The 11,386-nt window shown below is 49.2% G+C and overlaps 2 protein-coding genes across 2 annotated transcripts; one reads left to right on the top strand and one right to left on the bottom strand.

Annotated features, from left to right (window-relative positions):
* The first annotated feature begins 4,041 nt into the window (after window positions 1-4,041).
* F5147DRAFT_710028 (ABC-2 type transporter-domain-containing protein) lies at window positions 4,042-9,495 on the top strand. Its single transcript, XM_041438248.1, has 20 exons — window positions 4,042-4,271; window positions 4,326-4,540; window positions 4,597-5,026; window positions 5,077-5,336; window positions 5,389-5,707; window positions 5,764-5,859; window positions 5,908-6,129; window positions 6,185-6,380; window positions 6,431-6,646; window positions 6,700-7,095; window positions 7,146-7,249; window positions 7,299-7,415; window positions 7,466-7,580; window positions 7,630-7,745; window positions 7,798-7,962; window positions 8,014-8,365; window positions 8,416-8,780; window positions 8,830-8,927; window positions 8,976-9,232; window positions 9,288-9,495. Exons 1-20 carry the CDS (start codon window positions 4,177-4,179, stop codon window positions 9,366-9,368), a joined length of 4,215 nt encoding a protein of 1,404 aa, XP_041289625.1. The 5' UTR covers window positions 4,042-4,176; the 3' UTR covers window positions 9,369-9,495.
* F5147DRAFT_709998 (WD40-repeat-containing domain protein) lies at window positions 9,496-11,377 on the bottom strand. Its single transcript, XM_041438247.1, has 2 exons — window positions 10,050-11,377; window positions 9,496-10,001 (listed from the first exon to the last, which is right to left on the bottom strand). The coding sequence occupies exons 1-2, from the start codon at window positions 11,295-11,297 to the stop codon at window positions 9,576-9,578; spliced, it is 1,674 nt and encodes a 557-aa protein (XP_041289624.1). The 5' UTR covers window positions 11,298-11,377; the 3' UTR covers window positions 9,496-9,575.
* Between the last annotated feature and the right edge of the window lie 9 nt (window positions 11,378-11,386).

Here is an 11,386-nt window from a genome sequence, read left to right as displayed (position 1 = left end):
GCGTCACGCGTCACGCCCAGAGGATATACGCCTTCCCATTCGCTGCCGAATGCGTGTATCCAAGTCCCAAGACTTTTGCTGCTGAGATGCGCGTTCTCTTACCAAAGTGCTTAGCTGTAATGGGTATTGAAATAGCTAGTGGCCTTTCAATTTGAGCCCCGTGCGGCACGGATTTGCTGAAACATGGTCGGTGTATCCTGAAACGAAGTTTCACCACCGATGGGCAATTGATAGTGGCGACATCGCTAGATTGAAAGTGGTTTGACGGTGACTAACAGGTTATTCATGGGATCGCCTTAGACAATCTATGTGGTGTGTACTATGACATGAGGATGATTCAGGGGCCTGGGGAGACTCCGAGCTCAATCGGGCTTACTAAGCGACTAGTGCCCATGCCTTGTCGGCCTCAGTCGTTCTGACTCTTCCTTGCTGACGCTACTCGATCATCGGTGCCCGCATGTCCCTTCGGCTCGTCATTCTGTTTGAGTGCTGATCAAATGTGCTCGGCATGCACCTCCAGATAACTCGGAACATGTCGGCTATCATTCGACACGGTCATTGTTTTTCTCCGGGCACACGGGTAATCCACCTGGTTAGCAAGCAGGCCAAAGATTCCGATGGACAGTACCACACGGGTGGCGGAGGGGTGTATTAATAGATTCATCTCTCTTGGATCCCGGTGAGAGGCAGGATTTGAACATTGAATATCAGCTTCTCGGAGTACGGAATGCGACACGTAAGGAGGAATGACTTCTAGGACGGGGCAGTGAGGCCGGCATAACACAGGTTCTATACGGTAGGAAATTGGCATGCGGCAGTCAGAATGGTGCTCAGGCTATGAAGTAGCAAAAGGTCATCGTGAAGTGAGCGGGAAACATGGAAGGTGTGCAGTGAACTATGGTCAGTTCCTTGTATATTCAAGATGCGGTCACTGACTGAATGCGACTCGGAGAACAGAAATGCGCTCCAGTTGCTCAGCTAGTGCTGTATATAAACTGTGTCGTGAATACGGCAAAACTTCCGGTGTATTACAAGGCTGACTCTGAATTGGCCGAAAATTTCCTTGCGTCCTGGTAGATGCGCGTCGGGTCCTGCTGAGAAACATCGAATCATGTGTGGTGACTTCGTGTTGCCATGAGTGAAAGCTATCATGACGCTGCGTGTAGTAGTTGAAATTTTGGAGTATGTCTTCATTTATCGCTCCGTCACGATATGACTGATTATTTTGAACCGTTCTTGTACGATATGACACATCATACCTACCAGTCCGAAGGCAGGGACCATCTTATCCAGAAATAAATGAAGATCAAGCTGTATTGTATTGCATGTTCGAAGCTATTTCAAAAACACAACTCAATGGTATGTTTAACATATGCCGCGTCATTTCATCTGGCCCGGTTCGCGGACAACATGTATATCAAGAAGGAACGTGTCTTCCTTCGTCTCCTACTAGTAAGGGAAACTAATGGGACTCGGACAATCCGACATGGATATGAAATTTCCATTCGCGGATGTGTTCGTCGCTGGCGGTTCCATAGTGACTGACCTTGGTCATCGAAATCGGAACGATACCCTGGTAGCAATACTCGTGCAAGCGTTGAATTTCAAAATGCCGACCATCAAGGAGGTCACAGCAAAACAGGCATCAAGTGCCGCCCGCAAGTCATCAATTGGTCATCCAATCGCGAACGATGGCCAACATCTTTCCCAACGTGCTTCGGCCTATTTTCTGTGCTATTCTTGTAAGTATATCTCCATATCTCGATCCTACTATAGTTCGGGTCCAGATCTCATGCATGCAGACCTCAGGATGAGCGCTCTAAGGATTGCCGCATCTGAAGCACAAATCCGTTCTTCCGACGTTCGATCACGCTTCGTCACCAACAACTTTGGATCCTTTATTGAGAGCCGCTGAGTCGCACAAAATCGATATCCCAATTCAATTGTTCGATTTGGAGTTCCCTTGCTTTCCTCATTGGTCGCCTTACAAAATACTGCCTTAGCTTGCGTTCGTCGTGCATACCTTGAAGTTCCTCGTTCTAACGCCACGCCGTGGCTGTTTCTGGCGTCTTCGTTATCTTGATGACACTCACTCTATAGCGGTATCAGCTCACCTTCCCGCGGCTCCGAAGAGTTTGCGGTGGATCATGGGACAGAACGTGTGGCGTCCCTTATAAGGTAACTTACTCCTCTTAATACCGCTGCCATGGTCTTTGCAGTGGGCATCTGATGCGCTGGTGTAAACGAGTTCCCTACTCGGTACTTGACAGCGAGTTTACTCCACTTTTATCCCCCAGGGTTATTTCTGGCTGCGAATGTTTCGCGAGAAAATTAGGTTGGGCAACTTCTCGTTGATGTGGTATCAATGTTGACGTTCTGCATTTGGTACCGTCATGTTCGCAACAGAGGGTAGGTGGCAGTTATACTATTATTTTGTGTATCTACGAACTCATGATGCCCACCTTTAGAACTTCGGTTCGGTCTGCGCTGATATCTAAAGCTCCTGTACTGCCGCTCTGAAGCAGCTTGCATACTCGACTTTCGATAGCTTGAATGCTATACTCACAGACCTCTTTATGTGGCAGCACTCGCAGTGTGAAATCTTTAGTCAAGCGATGTATGTGATGGGCTGTATTCTCACTGCGTTGTGTCATCTGGTGGTCGCCAATGCCGTTCCATCTTTCTTGTTTTCAGCAAACGAACCGACGACAACGTGGTAGCTGGAACAATTTCTCACCTCCCCCCAGGCGACGGGCCGTGGAGGCTCTTCTCATTGAGGAGGAATTATAGTGGATACAGTCTCCACCCATGATCTGCACCCACGTAACCTTCTTCAGATGTGCGGGCGGGGTCTCCGAGCAAACACACCGCCCGCCATCGCAGTGGAGCTTGCTGCCAGGTTCAAGTCTTTCTCTCTTCAAGTGAGCTCACTTCTAGTCTTGACTAGCGGCAATCTATCATCCAGTTCTAATTCGTGAGTTGACCGACTATAATAAGGTCATTCTACACACGTGAGTGCTCTTTCTCCGTGTTTCCCGCTGCTAATACGCTGTGCTATCATCTGTCAATCTTTAGTTGAGTTATTCCACGATATGGGCAAGAGCTCCCGAAGAGTAACATTATCGTACCACAGCCCAAGAAGGGACATCTATGCGTGCGTAATGGGGGGATCACGCCAGATTCAATGATTCTCGATGGACCAGAATACATTGTGGTTCATGAATCAATTAATCACGTCGGAGGCTTGGCCCCTGTAAATCCAACATGGAAAAATTGTTGCTTCATCTCTAGGTACCAAAATATACGCAATTCATATGTGCTCCGTCACGAAAGGAAACCGAGGACCGAATCTCTAGGCAACTGGCGATGATTGAGGTCGACCACCGCCGCATGGAACGAGAGTCTGAAACATCCCAAAGCAGCGACGGCTACGAGTTCATCGACATTTCACAGCCAGGTACAATAGCTTATCCTAAGATTATGGTGCGAATATATGAGAACACCAGGCACTCGGAACACCAACTTTTTTTGATGTGGAACAATACATGTGTCTCGGGCTCGGGGACCCCTGTCCTTTTTTGCACCTCTGGAGCCACGGACTCTCTGCTGTGAGGGGTGCCCCCACCAGTCCGCCATTTCCGCCGGCTGCTGCACCAACTTGTTTGCTTTCCGAAATGTCGACCACAAACTCTTGCAGACTGTCAATAGCAGCTTGCATCATGAACTCGCGTCTGGAGCGCTGACTTACAATTTAGGGTATATTTAGTGACTCATCAACTCGATACTAGTCGAATATAACGATCGGGCTCGGGAAAGCGCATACGTTAGTTCACGGCATCTCATGCAATGGGACAGCCTCGGGCGACTTGAAGGGAGGACTTTTATAGTAGCAGCACAAATTCTTGTTTGGTCATGACTCATCAAAACTACGTGTGAAGGTTATTGCTAAGCCGAATAAGGCTATCTTGTGGTGGCGGCACAGGTTAACGTTTTTTGATTTCCGGCATTCGGGAAATCATAGGGGTGCCTAGTCAGTCCCAGTCAGTCATGCTAACGTGTTAGTCCGGCTTGTTATAGCTCGCGTATTTGCGTCATTTGCCTTGTAGTAGCACCACATATAAAATCCATCCGTTCACAGCTTACTGCTATGTACCCACTCCCATCCCTTCATTCAGGATGCCTAATTCGGATCATGCTCGCAATTCTGTTGCAACCATAGTCGAGGATGAAGATTTCAACTTGGAAAAACATCTCAAGGATATCATAAAGCGGTATGTTCAGAACCATCTCATCAACACCCAGCTATGACTGACAATTCATTGTAGACGCGATGAGGAAGAAATAAAATGGCGCGAGCTTGGTGTTGTGTTCAATGACCTCCGTGTGGTAGGCATTGGTGCAAGAGCATCATTGCAACCGACCATTGGGTCCTTATTCAGCCCTGCCTCCCTCTTGCGCACAATTAGTGAAGCTCGTCATCCACCTGTGCGAGATATATTATCAGGCTTTGAAGGCGTCGTTGCACCTGGCGAAATGCTACGTGAGCATCTCCAACTCATCTCACCGCATATACCTCATGAAACCTTATTCTTTTAGTCGTTCTCGGAAAACCTGGGTCAGGGTGCAGCACCTTCCTCAAGACCCTTGCCAACCAGCGTGGGGAGTACCATGCTGTCGAAGGGGATGTTTCCTATGATTCATTTACCCCTCAAGACATCCATAACCATTACCGCGGAGACGTCACTTATTGCCCAGAGGACGATGTTCACTTCCCTACCTTGACGGTCGAGGAAACGTTATCTTTTGCCATCAAAACTCGCACGCCTCACACCCGCTTCACCGATCAGTCAAGGAAACAATTTAACGCTGAATTCTTGGACGTTCTCCTCAGAATTTTCGGCCTTCGGCACGCTCGAAAAACTATCGTTGGTGATGCCGCGATTCGCGGTGTTTCGGGTGGAGAGAAGAAGCGTGTTTCCATCGCGGAAGCACTATCTTGCAGAAGCATGATCGGCGCATGGGACAAGTAAGCTTTTGTCGTGGTAGGCTGTTCTGGCGTTGACTCGGCACTTTTAGCTCCACTCGTGGCCTAGATGCTTCTACTGCACTTGAGTTTGTTCAAGCTTTGCGTCTAGGTACCGACATCGCACGTCTAACAACTATCGTGTCCATTTACCAAGCCGGGGAGCAATTGTATGAGCTCTTCGACAAAGTATGTGTCATCGCTGAAGGTCGAATGGTCTATTTTGGGCCGGCTAGAGCCGCCCGTCAATATTTCATCGATATGGGCTATGAGCCCCTTAACAGGCAGACTACGGCAGATTTCCTCGTTGGTGGTACGTTCCATTGCCAAGTCTCTTGCTCGCGTGCCTGATCATCAATCATCAGTCACCGACCCAATTGGCCGGAAGATTAGGTCAGGGTTCATAGGCACAGTACCCAGAACGGCCGAGGAGATGGCCGCCCATTTCCGCGCGTCTCAGCTTGGCCATCTTAATCGTCAGGCAACTGACGAATATAGGGCACTTCATGTTGGAAAGTCCGACCGCAAAGCTGCATATCGGCAGAGTGCAGTTATGGAGCATTCCGACCATGCACCCAAGAACAGTTCATATACTATATCTATCCCTATGCAAGTTAGGGCTGTGATGATTCGTCGTATGCAAATTATTAAGGGCGACTTGTCCGCGCAGGTGGTACAGCTATGGTGCATTTAGATACGATATCTATCATATGCCGTTTTGACACTACTTTATCATTCAGTGCCCAAATCTTCCAAGCCATCATCATCGGGTCTGTCTTTTTGAAATTGCCTGATGCAACCTCGGGCTTTTTCTCCAGGGGAGGTGTTTTGTTTTTGTGAGTCTGTTGTTCAGCCGTACCAAGGGACGATCTGACACCATGTAGCGCTCTCTTCTTTGGCGCATTATCTGCAATGGCAGAAATTCCCTCTCTGTTCGCCCAGCGCCCCATCATATTACGCCATCATAAAGCAGCGATGTACTACCCCTTCATCGAGGCTTTTGCTCATACAGTGGTAGACATCCCCATCACGTTCATTATTCAAGCTGTTTTCTGCGTCATTCTTTACTTCATGGTCGGCCTGCAAAAAACACCATCTCAGTTCTTGTGAGTGCATGTCGCGTGTCTCTATCTGAAGCACCATTCTCATATCGGTCTGCAGTATATTTTTCTTAGTAGTCTTCAGCATGACTATTACGATGAAGGCATTCTTCAGGATGCTCGCGGCCAGTTTCAAGGATGAGTCCGGTGCAACGTCCATGGCTGGTATCTCCGTACTACTTGTTTCCCTGTACACTGGCTACACCATTCCTCGTCCAAGTATGCCAGGCGCCCTCAGATGGATAACATATATCAATGTGAGATGTTTTCCCTCTCTGTATCATTTGAGTTTAACCACTTGGTAAAGCCTCTTCGTTACGGCTTCGAGGCCGTCCTGACAAACGAGTTCCACACACTGAACGCTACTTGCAGCACACTTGTTCCCCAAGGTCCAGGCTACGAGAATGTTTCTTTAGCGAACCAAGTTTGCACGACTGTCGGATCACTGCCTGGCTTGATCACCGTAGACGGCAATAGGTTTGTGAACATGTCGTACGGCTACTCGTATAGCGATCTGTGGAGAGTAAGTTGATTATATAACCACGATCGTCCTTTCTGAGATCTCATACTCTGCAGAATTATGGTATCATCGTTACCTTTGGGATTGGCTTCTTCGTGCTCCTGCTCATCGCCGCGGAGTACAACACGAACTCCGCGTTTGATACCGCGGTGACTCTCTTCAAACAAGGAACGCGTGCAATAGAAGTTACTGCTACTACGGAAGACGAAGAGAAATTTGACAAGTTATCTACCCGGCCACCATCTTTGGATGGTGGTGCCGCGCAGACCGCCGGCGCACCTGCACCCTATAGTTCACTCGAAAAGCCAGAAACCCTTGATGTATTTACCTGGCAACACATCCAATACGTCGTATCGGTATCCGGCGGAGAACGGCGTTTGCTCGATGATGTCTCTGGGTACGTTGCACCTGGAAAATTAACGGCTCTCATGGGTGAATCTGGCGCTGGAAAGGTTCGTCGCACATCTATTTTCAGAATTCTTCATTCAACTTTTTATCACAGACGACGTTGCTCAACGTTTTGGCTCAACGGGTCGATGTCGGAGTCGTCACGGGAAATCGGTTCGTCAACGGGCAGCCCGTTCCCGCAGACTTCCAGGCTCAGACGTGAGTCAACTTGCTACTGGTCAAGATCTTTCGTTGATAATCCTTGCAGTGGCTATTGTCAGCAAATGGACACTCACTTGCCGCAAACGACTGTCCGCGAGGCTCTTCTGTTTTCCGCTCGCCTACGACAACCTGAGTCTGTCCCATCTGCGGAACTTGAATCATAGTATGTTCACATTTATTCACCGTACGCGTACAACTGAAAGTTGTGGATAGCGTGGACAAGTGCCTGACTATGTGCGGCCTTGAAAATTATGCTGATGCTGTCGTTGGATCACTGGGTGTTGAGCACCGCAAGCGTACTACCATAGGGGTTGAGCTCGCAGCAAAGGTGCATACTATAGTGCCACATTTTCGATGCCGTGCTGACAGCTTCAAAGCCCAAACTGCTTTTATTCCTTGACGAGCCAACATCCGGCCTCGATTCCCAGTCCGCCTGGGCAATCATGACGTTCCTTCGTGAACTGGCAAACAATGGACAGGCCATTCTTTGCACGTGAGTGTGCTAGATTTGGGATTTTATCGCGACGCTTAATTGTTGTAACCAGAATCCACCAGCCGTCTGCTGAACTCCTCCAGGTGTTTGACAGGCTATTACTTCTGCGCAAGGGTGGTCAGACTGTTTACTTCGGTGATATCGGCGATAAATCATCGGTTATGCTGGATTACTTTGAGCGTAACGGGGCCACTCACTGTGACGCCAATGCTAATCCGTAAGTCATTTCGTCTACGTCTTTGAAATGTCACTCAAGTTGGTATTCAAGTGCTGAGTACATGCTGGATACCATTGGGGCCGGCGCAACCGCGAGTACCTCTGTCGACTGGCATGACATTTGGAAGCGATCTCCCGAAGCTGTTGAACTTCAAGCGCAGATTGAACGGATACACGCTGAAGGTCGCGCACGGCCATCGGTTGAGACGGAGCGTCGCTCTGAATTTGCCACCTCATGGATTCATCAAGCGGTTAGCCTTACGAAGCGCAACTTCCTTGCGTACTGGCGTAACCCGACGTACCTCATCGCGAAGATCATTCTCAACATCGCGGGTGGTTTGCTCATAGGGTTTACCTTCTACAAGTCCAAGGATAGCTTGCAAGGAACACAGAACAAGCTTTTTGTGCGTTTCTTCCATGCTCGCTGTTAAGTCACGTGCTAATTTCAGTGAAGTCAATTTTCCTAGCAACTGTTCTCTCTGTTCCCATATCTCAGCAACTACAATCCGTCTATATCAACATTCGCTCCATCTATGAAATCCGCGAGCGACCGAGTAGAATGTACAGCTGGACTGCTCTGGTTACGTCGCAGATCCTGGTCGAGATTCCCTGGAACATCTTATGCTCATCGCTATTCTTCCTCTGTTGGTACTGGACGGTTGGTTTCGCCACCGATCGAGCAGGCTACACATACTTGATGTATGGAGTCGTGTTTCCCCTCTATTACACTACTATCGCAGAGGCGGTCGGAGCCATGGCACCCAGCGCAGTGATCGCATCGCTATTGTTCAGCACAGTATTTTCATTCGTCGTCATCTTGTGTGTTCAATTCGCTCTTTGACGGGTCCAATCGCTAATGCCTCTGAAGTAACGGTGTTTTGCAGCCTTTCCGTGCGTTGGGTTGGTGGCAATGGATGTACAGGGTATCCCCATTCACATATGTCGTCGAAGGCATCTTGGGTCAAGGTTAGTGCACGTTCTCTTCCGTATGACCTTCACTAAGGCGTTTTTCAGCTATTGGTGGACAACTGATCAATTGCGCGTCAACTGAATTAGTGACAGTCAATCCACCCAGTGGATCCAGTTGCGCGACGTATATGGATCCCTTCATTTCTCTTGCTGGGGGCTACATCACGAACCCCAATGCTACAACTGAATGCCTATACTGCCCTTACCGCACCACCGATGAGTTCATGTTCAGCAATTTCAACATCTTGTATTCTCATCACTGGCGAAACACGGGCATTGTCCTGGGCATCGTCGTGTTTAATGTGCGTTCCTTTACTTGACTGCCCTGCATGCGCGCTCACGAGCTTTAACTTTTAGGTATTTGCCATATTTGCTTTCACATATATATTCCGCATCCGGAGGGGCAACATATTTAGTCTTTTCAAGGGTCGAAGATAGAAACTATATCATTGCTATGTCGAGGGTTGTGGCATTCACAATTGTAATCAGTCTAATGTTCTATACTAGCTAGAGTCGCTTCAGCATAAATTTAATTAGCAGTTTGTGAAATATTCATCACTCATTCACATGAGTAACGTCCATGTAACAGCTTCGGTGGGTATATAGTTAATCTTCCATAAGAGAATGCGCAGCACAACTTGCAGATCACCGTATCGACAAAATCCCTGACCTTGTCGAACTCGACCTCTCTTTCCCTTCTTTCTTTTTCTTTGCGCCCACCCCCTCCCATATCCTCCAAAACTTCAGATTCTCATCCCCGGCACCAGTGCACACGACATCGCCTGCAGGCCCTACCGCTGTATACAGCACCCGTGAGTCGTGTGCGTCCCGTATCTCCGCAATACGCTCGAGCGACGGGTACGCGTGCACCATAATTGCGTTTGTAGGGTACCCATGTGTCGTGAGAATCTCTTTTTTATGCGGTGACCAGATGATGGAGGTGACTTGGGATGGCGTTTTGAGGGAGTGTAGACGGGCACCGGTACCACTGTTCCAGACGTGAACAGTTGCGTCGTTTGTGCCCCCGCCGCTGGCTAAGAGGGAAGATTGCCAGGGGCACCAAGCAATTGCCTTCATAGTGTGTTAGATATACCACATATAATTGAGACTACAGCCCACCTTTACAGCTGCGGTATGGTTCCGCTTCGTCCACTTGGCCTGCCCGCGCGCGCCCTCCGTAACATTGCCCACGCGTCCATCCCAAATATTGACAACATTGTCGTTACCTCCACTCGCTAGAAGTTCGCCGTCTGCTCTCCACTTCAGTCCACAGACTTCTCCTGTGTGTCCAAGGAGCTCCATGACCTTGTGCCGAGGGACACGGACATCATGGTGCCATATACTTCCGTCCCCACATCCAGAGCTGAGTATATGGGCGTTCCAAGATAGCACAGCAATTTGACCCTGATGTCCACCCATCGTCCGGAGCTTCTGTCCGGCTTCTACATCCCACAACTCGACTTCGCCAGTACCAAGACCAATACCAAGGTAAGCACCATCATTCGAAAAATCAACAGAGGAGACATATGTGCCCTCAGGCGCTTCACTAAGGTGAGAGACGATCCCTGTATCGGCCCGCCAAACATACGTGCTCTCAGCAAGGGCGACAGCAACAACGTTCTGGATAGACCATGACACCAGATTGAGGTAAAAGTCATCAACCATGCCTGGAGCATCGAGGACGCGCTCGGGCTGAGTGGGAATGCGGCGGGACTTGTTGGTTGTAGAGCTAGTTGAAGAAGGGAGTTCACCTGGGCGTCCGTAGAGCGGACGAGCTAGTTCACGCTGCTGGGAAAGCGTAGAGTCTGAAGATGAAGCTGGGGGCGCCTCGTGGTAAGCCAGCACGCGGCGATTGAGAGGGACACCTGTGGCAGCTGCAAGACGAGCTGTATGTCCTGGTGATACGGTTTTTGGGTTGAGACTCATGAGTTCGAGCGTGGCAGCAACATCGTCGGTTTCACGAGTAGTAATGAAACGATCACGATTGTCACCGGTGGATTGCGTGCGCTCCCGAGTAGCAGGAGTTGACCTTGAGCGCTTGAGCTCTGGTCTAGGCTGTGATGTAGGGGGCAAGTAGTCGCGTGAAACGACATCCAAACGGGTCTCGATGCCGCCTTTTCTGATGACTCCTCCACCCGCTTGGCGGTGAAATGAATCTGAGACGATAACGCCACCTCCAGTTGCGCGTTTTACGGGAGAAGCTTGTCGCGATTTGGTAATAAACGGATTTGAGAGGTCAGCAGGATGAGATCGTTTGTGTGGGGAGATGGAGATACTATTGAAGGCAGAGATGATAGACGGGGTGAGCGGTGTCTTTGCATCTGAACGTGATCTATAGCGCGATGGTGTTTTTGGTATCGAGGTCATCGTGACACACAGCGAGGACTACAATCAGAACGACCTGAGAGCAAATGGAAGGCGCAAGCAAAAGAAAACAACAATTGTGTGATTTTGAG

This window comes from Suillus discolor, assembly GCF_016758755.1.
Source record: "Suillus discolor strain FC423 chromosome Unknown F5147scaffold_53, whole genome shotgun sequence".
NCBI lineage: Eukaryota > Fungi > Basidiomycota > Agaricomycetes > Boletales > Suillaceae > Suillus > Suillus discolor.
Note: the sequence above shows the minus strand (reverse complement) of the source record. Positions and strands in the feature narration are given on the sequence as shown.

Coding starts and splice junctions, on each gene's coding strand:
- F5147DRAFT_710028 (XM_041438248.1), top strand. CDS start 4,177: ATGCCTAATTCGGATCATGCTCGCAATTCTGTTGCAACCATAGTCGAG. Junction 6,130..6,184: donor AAAACACCATCTCAGTTCTT/GTGAGTGCATGT, acceptor ATCGGTCTGCAG/TATATTTTTCTTAGTAGTCT. Junction 6,647..6,699: donor CGTATAGCGATCTGTGGAGA/GTAAGTTGATTA, acceptor CATACTCTGCAG/AATTATGGTATCATCGTTAC.
- F5147DRAFT_709998 (XM_041438247.1), bottom strand. CDS start 11,297: ATGACCTCGATACCAAAAACACCATCGCGCTATAGATCACGTTCAGAT. Junction 10,002..10,049: donor ACCATACCGCAGCTGTAAAG/GTGGGCTGTAGT, acceptor CACACTATGAAG/GCAATTGCTTGGTGCCCCTG.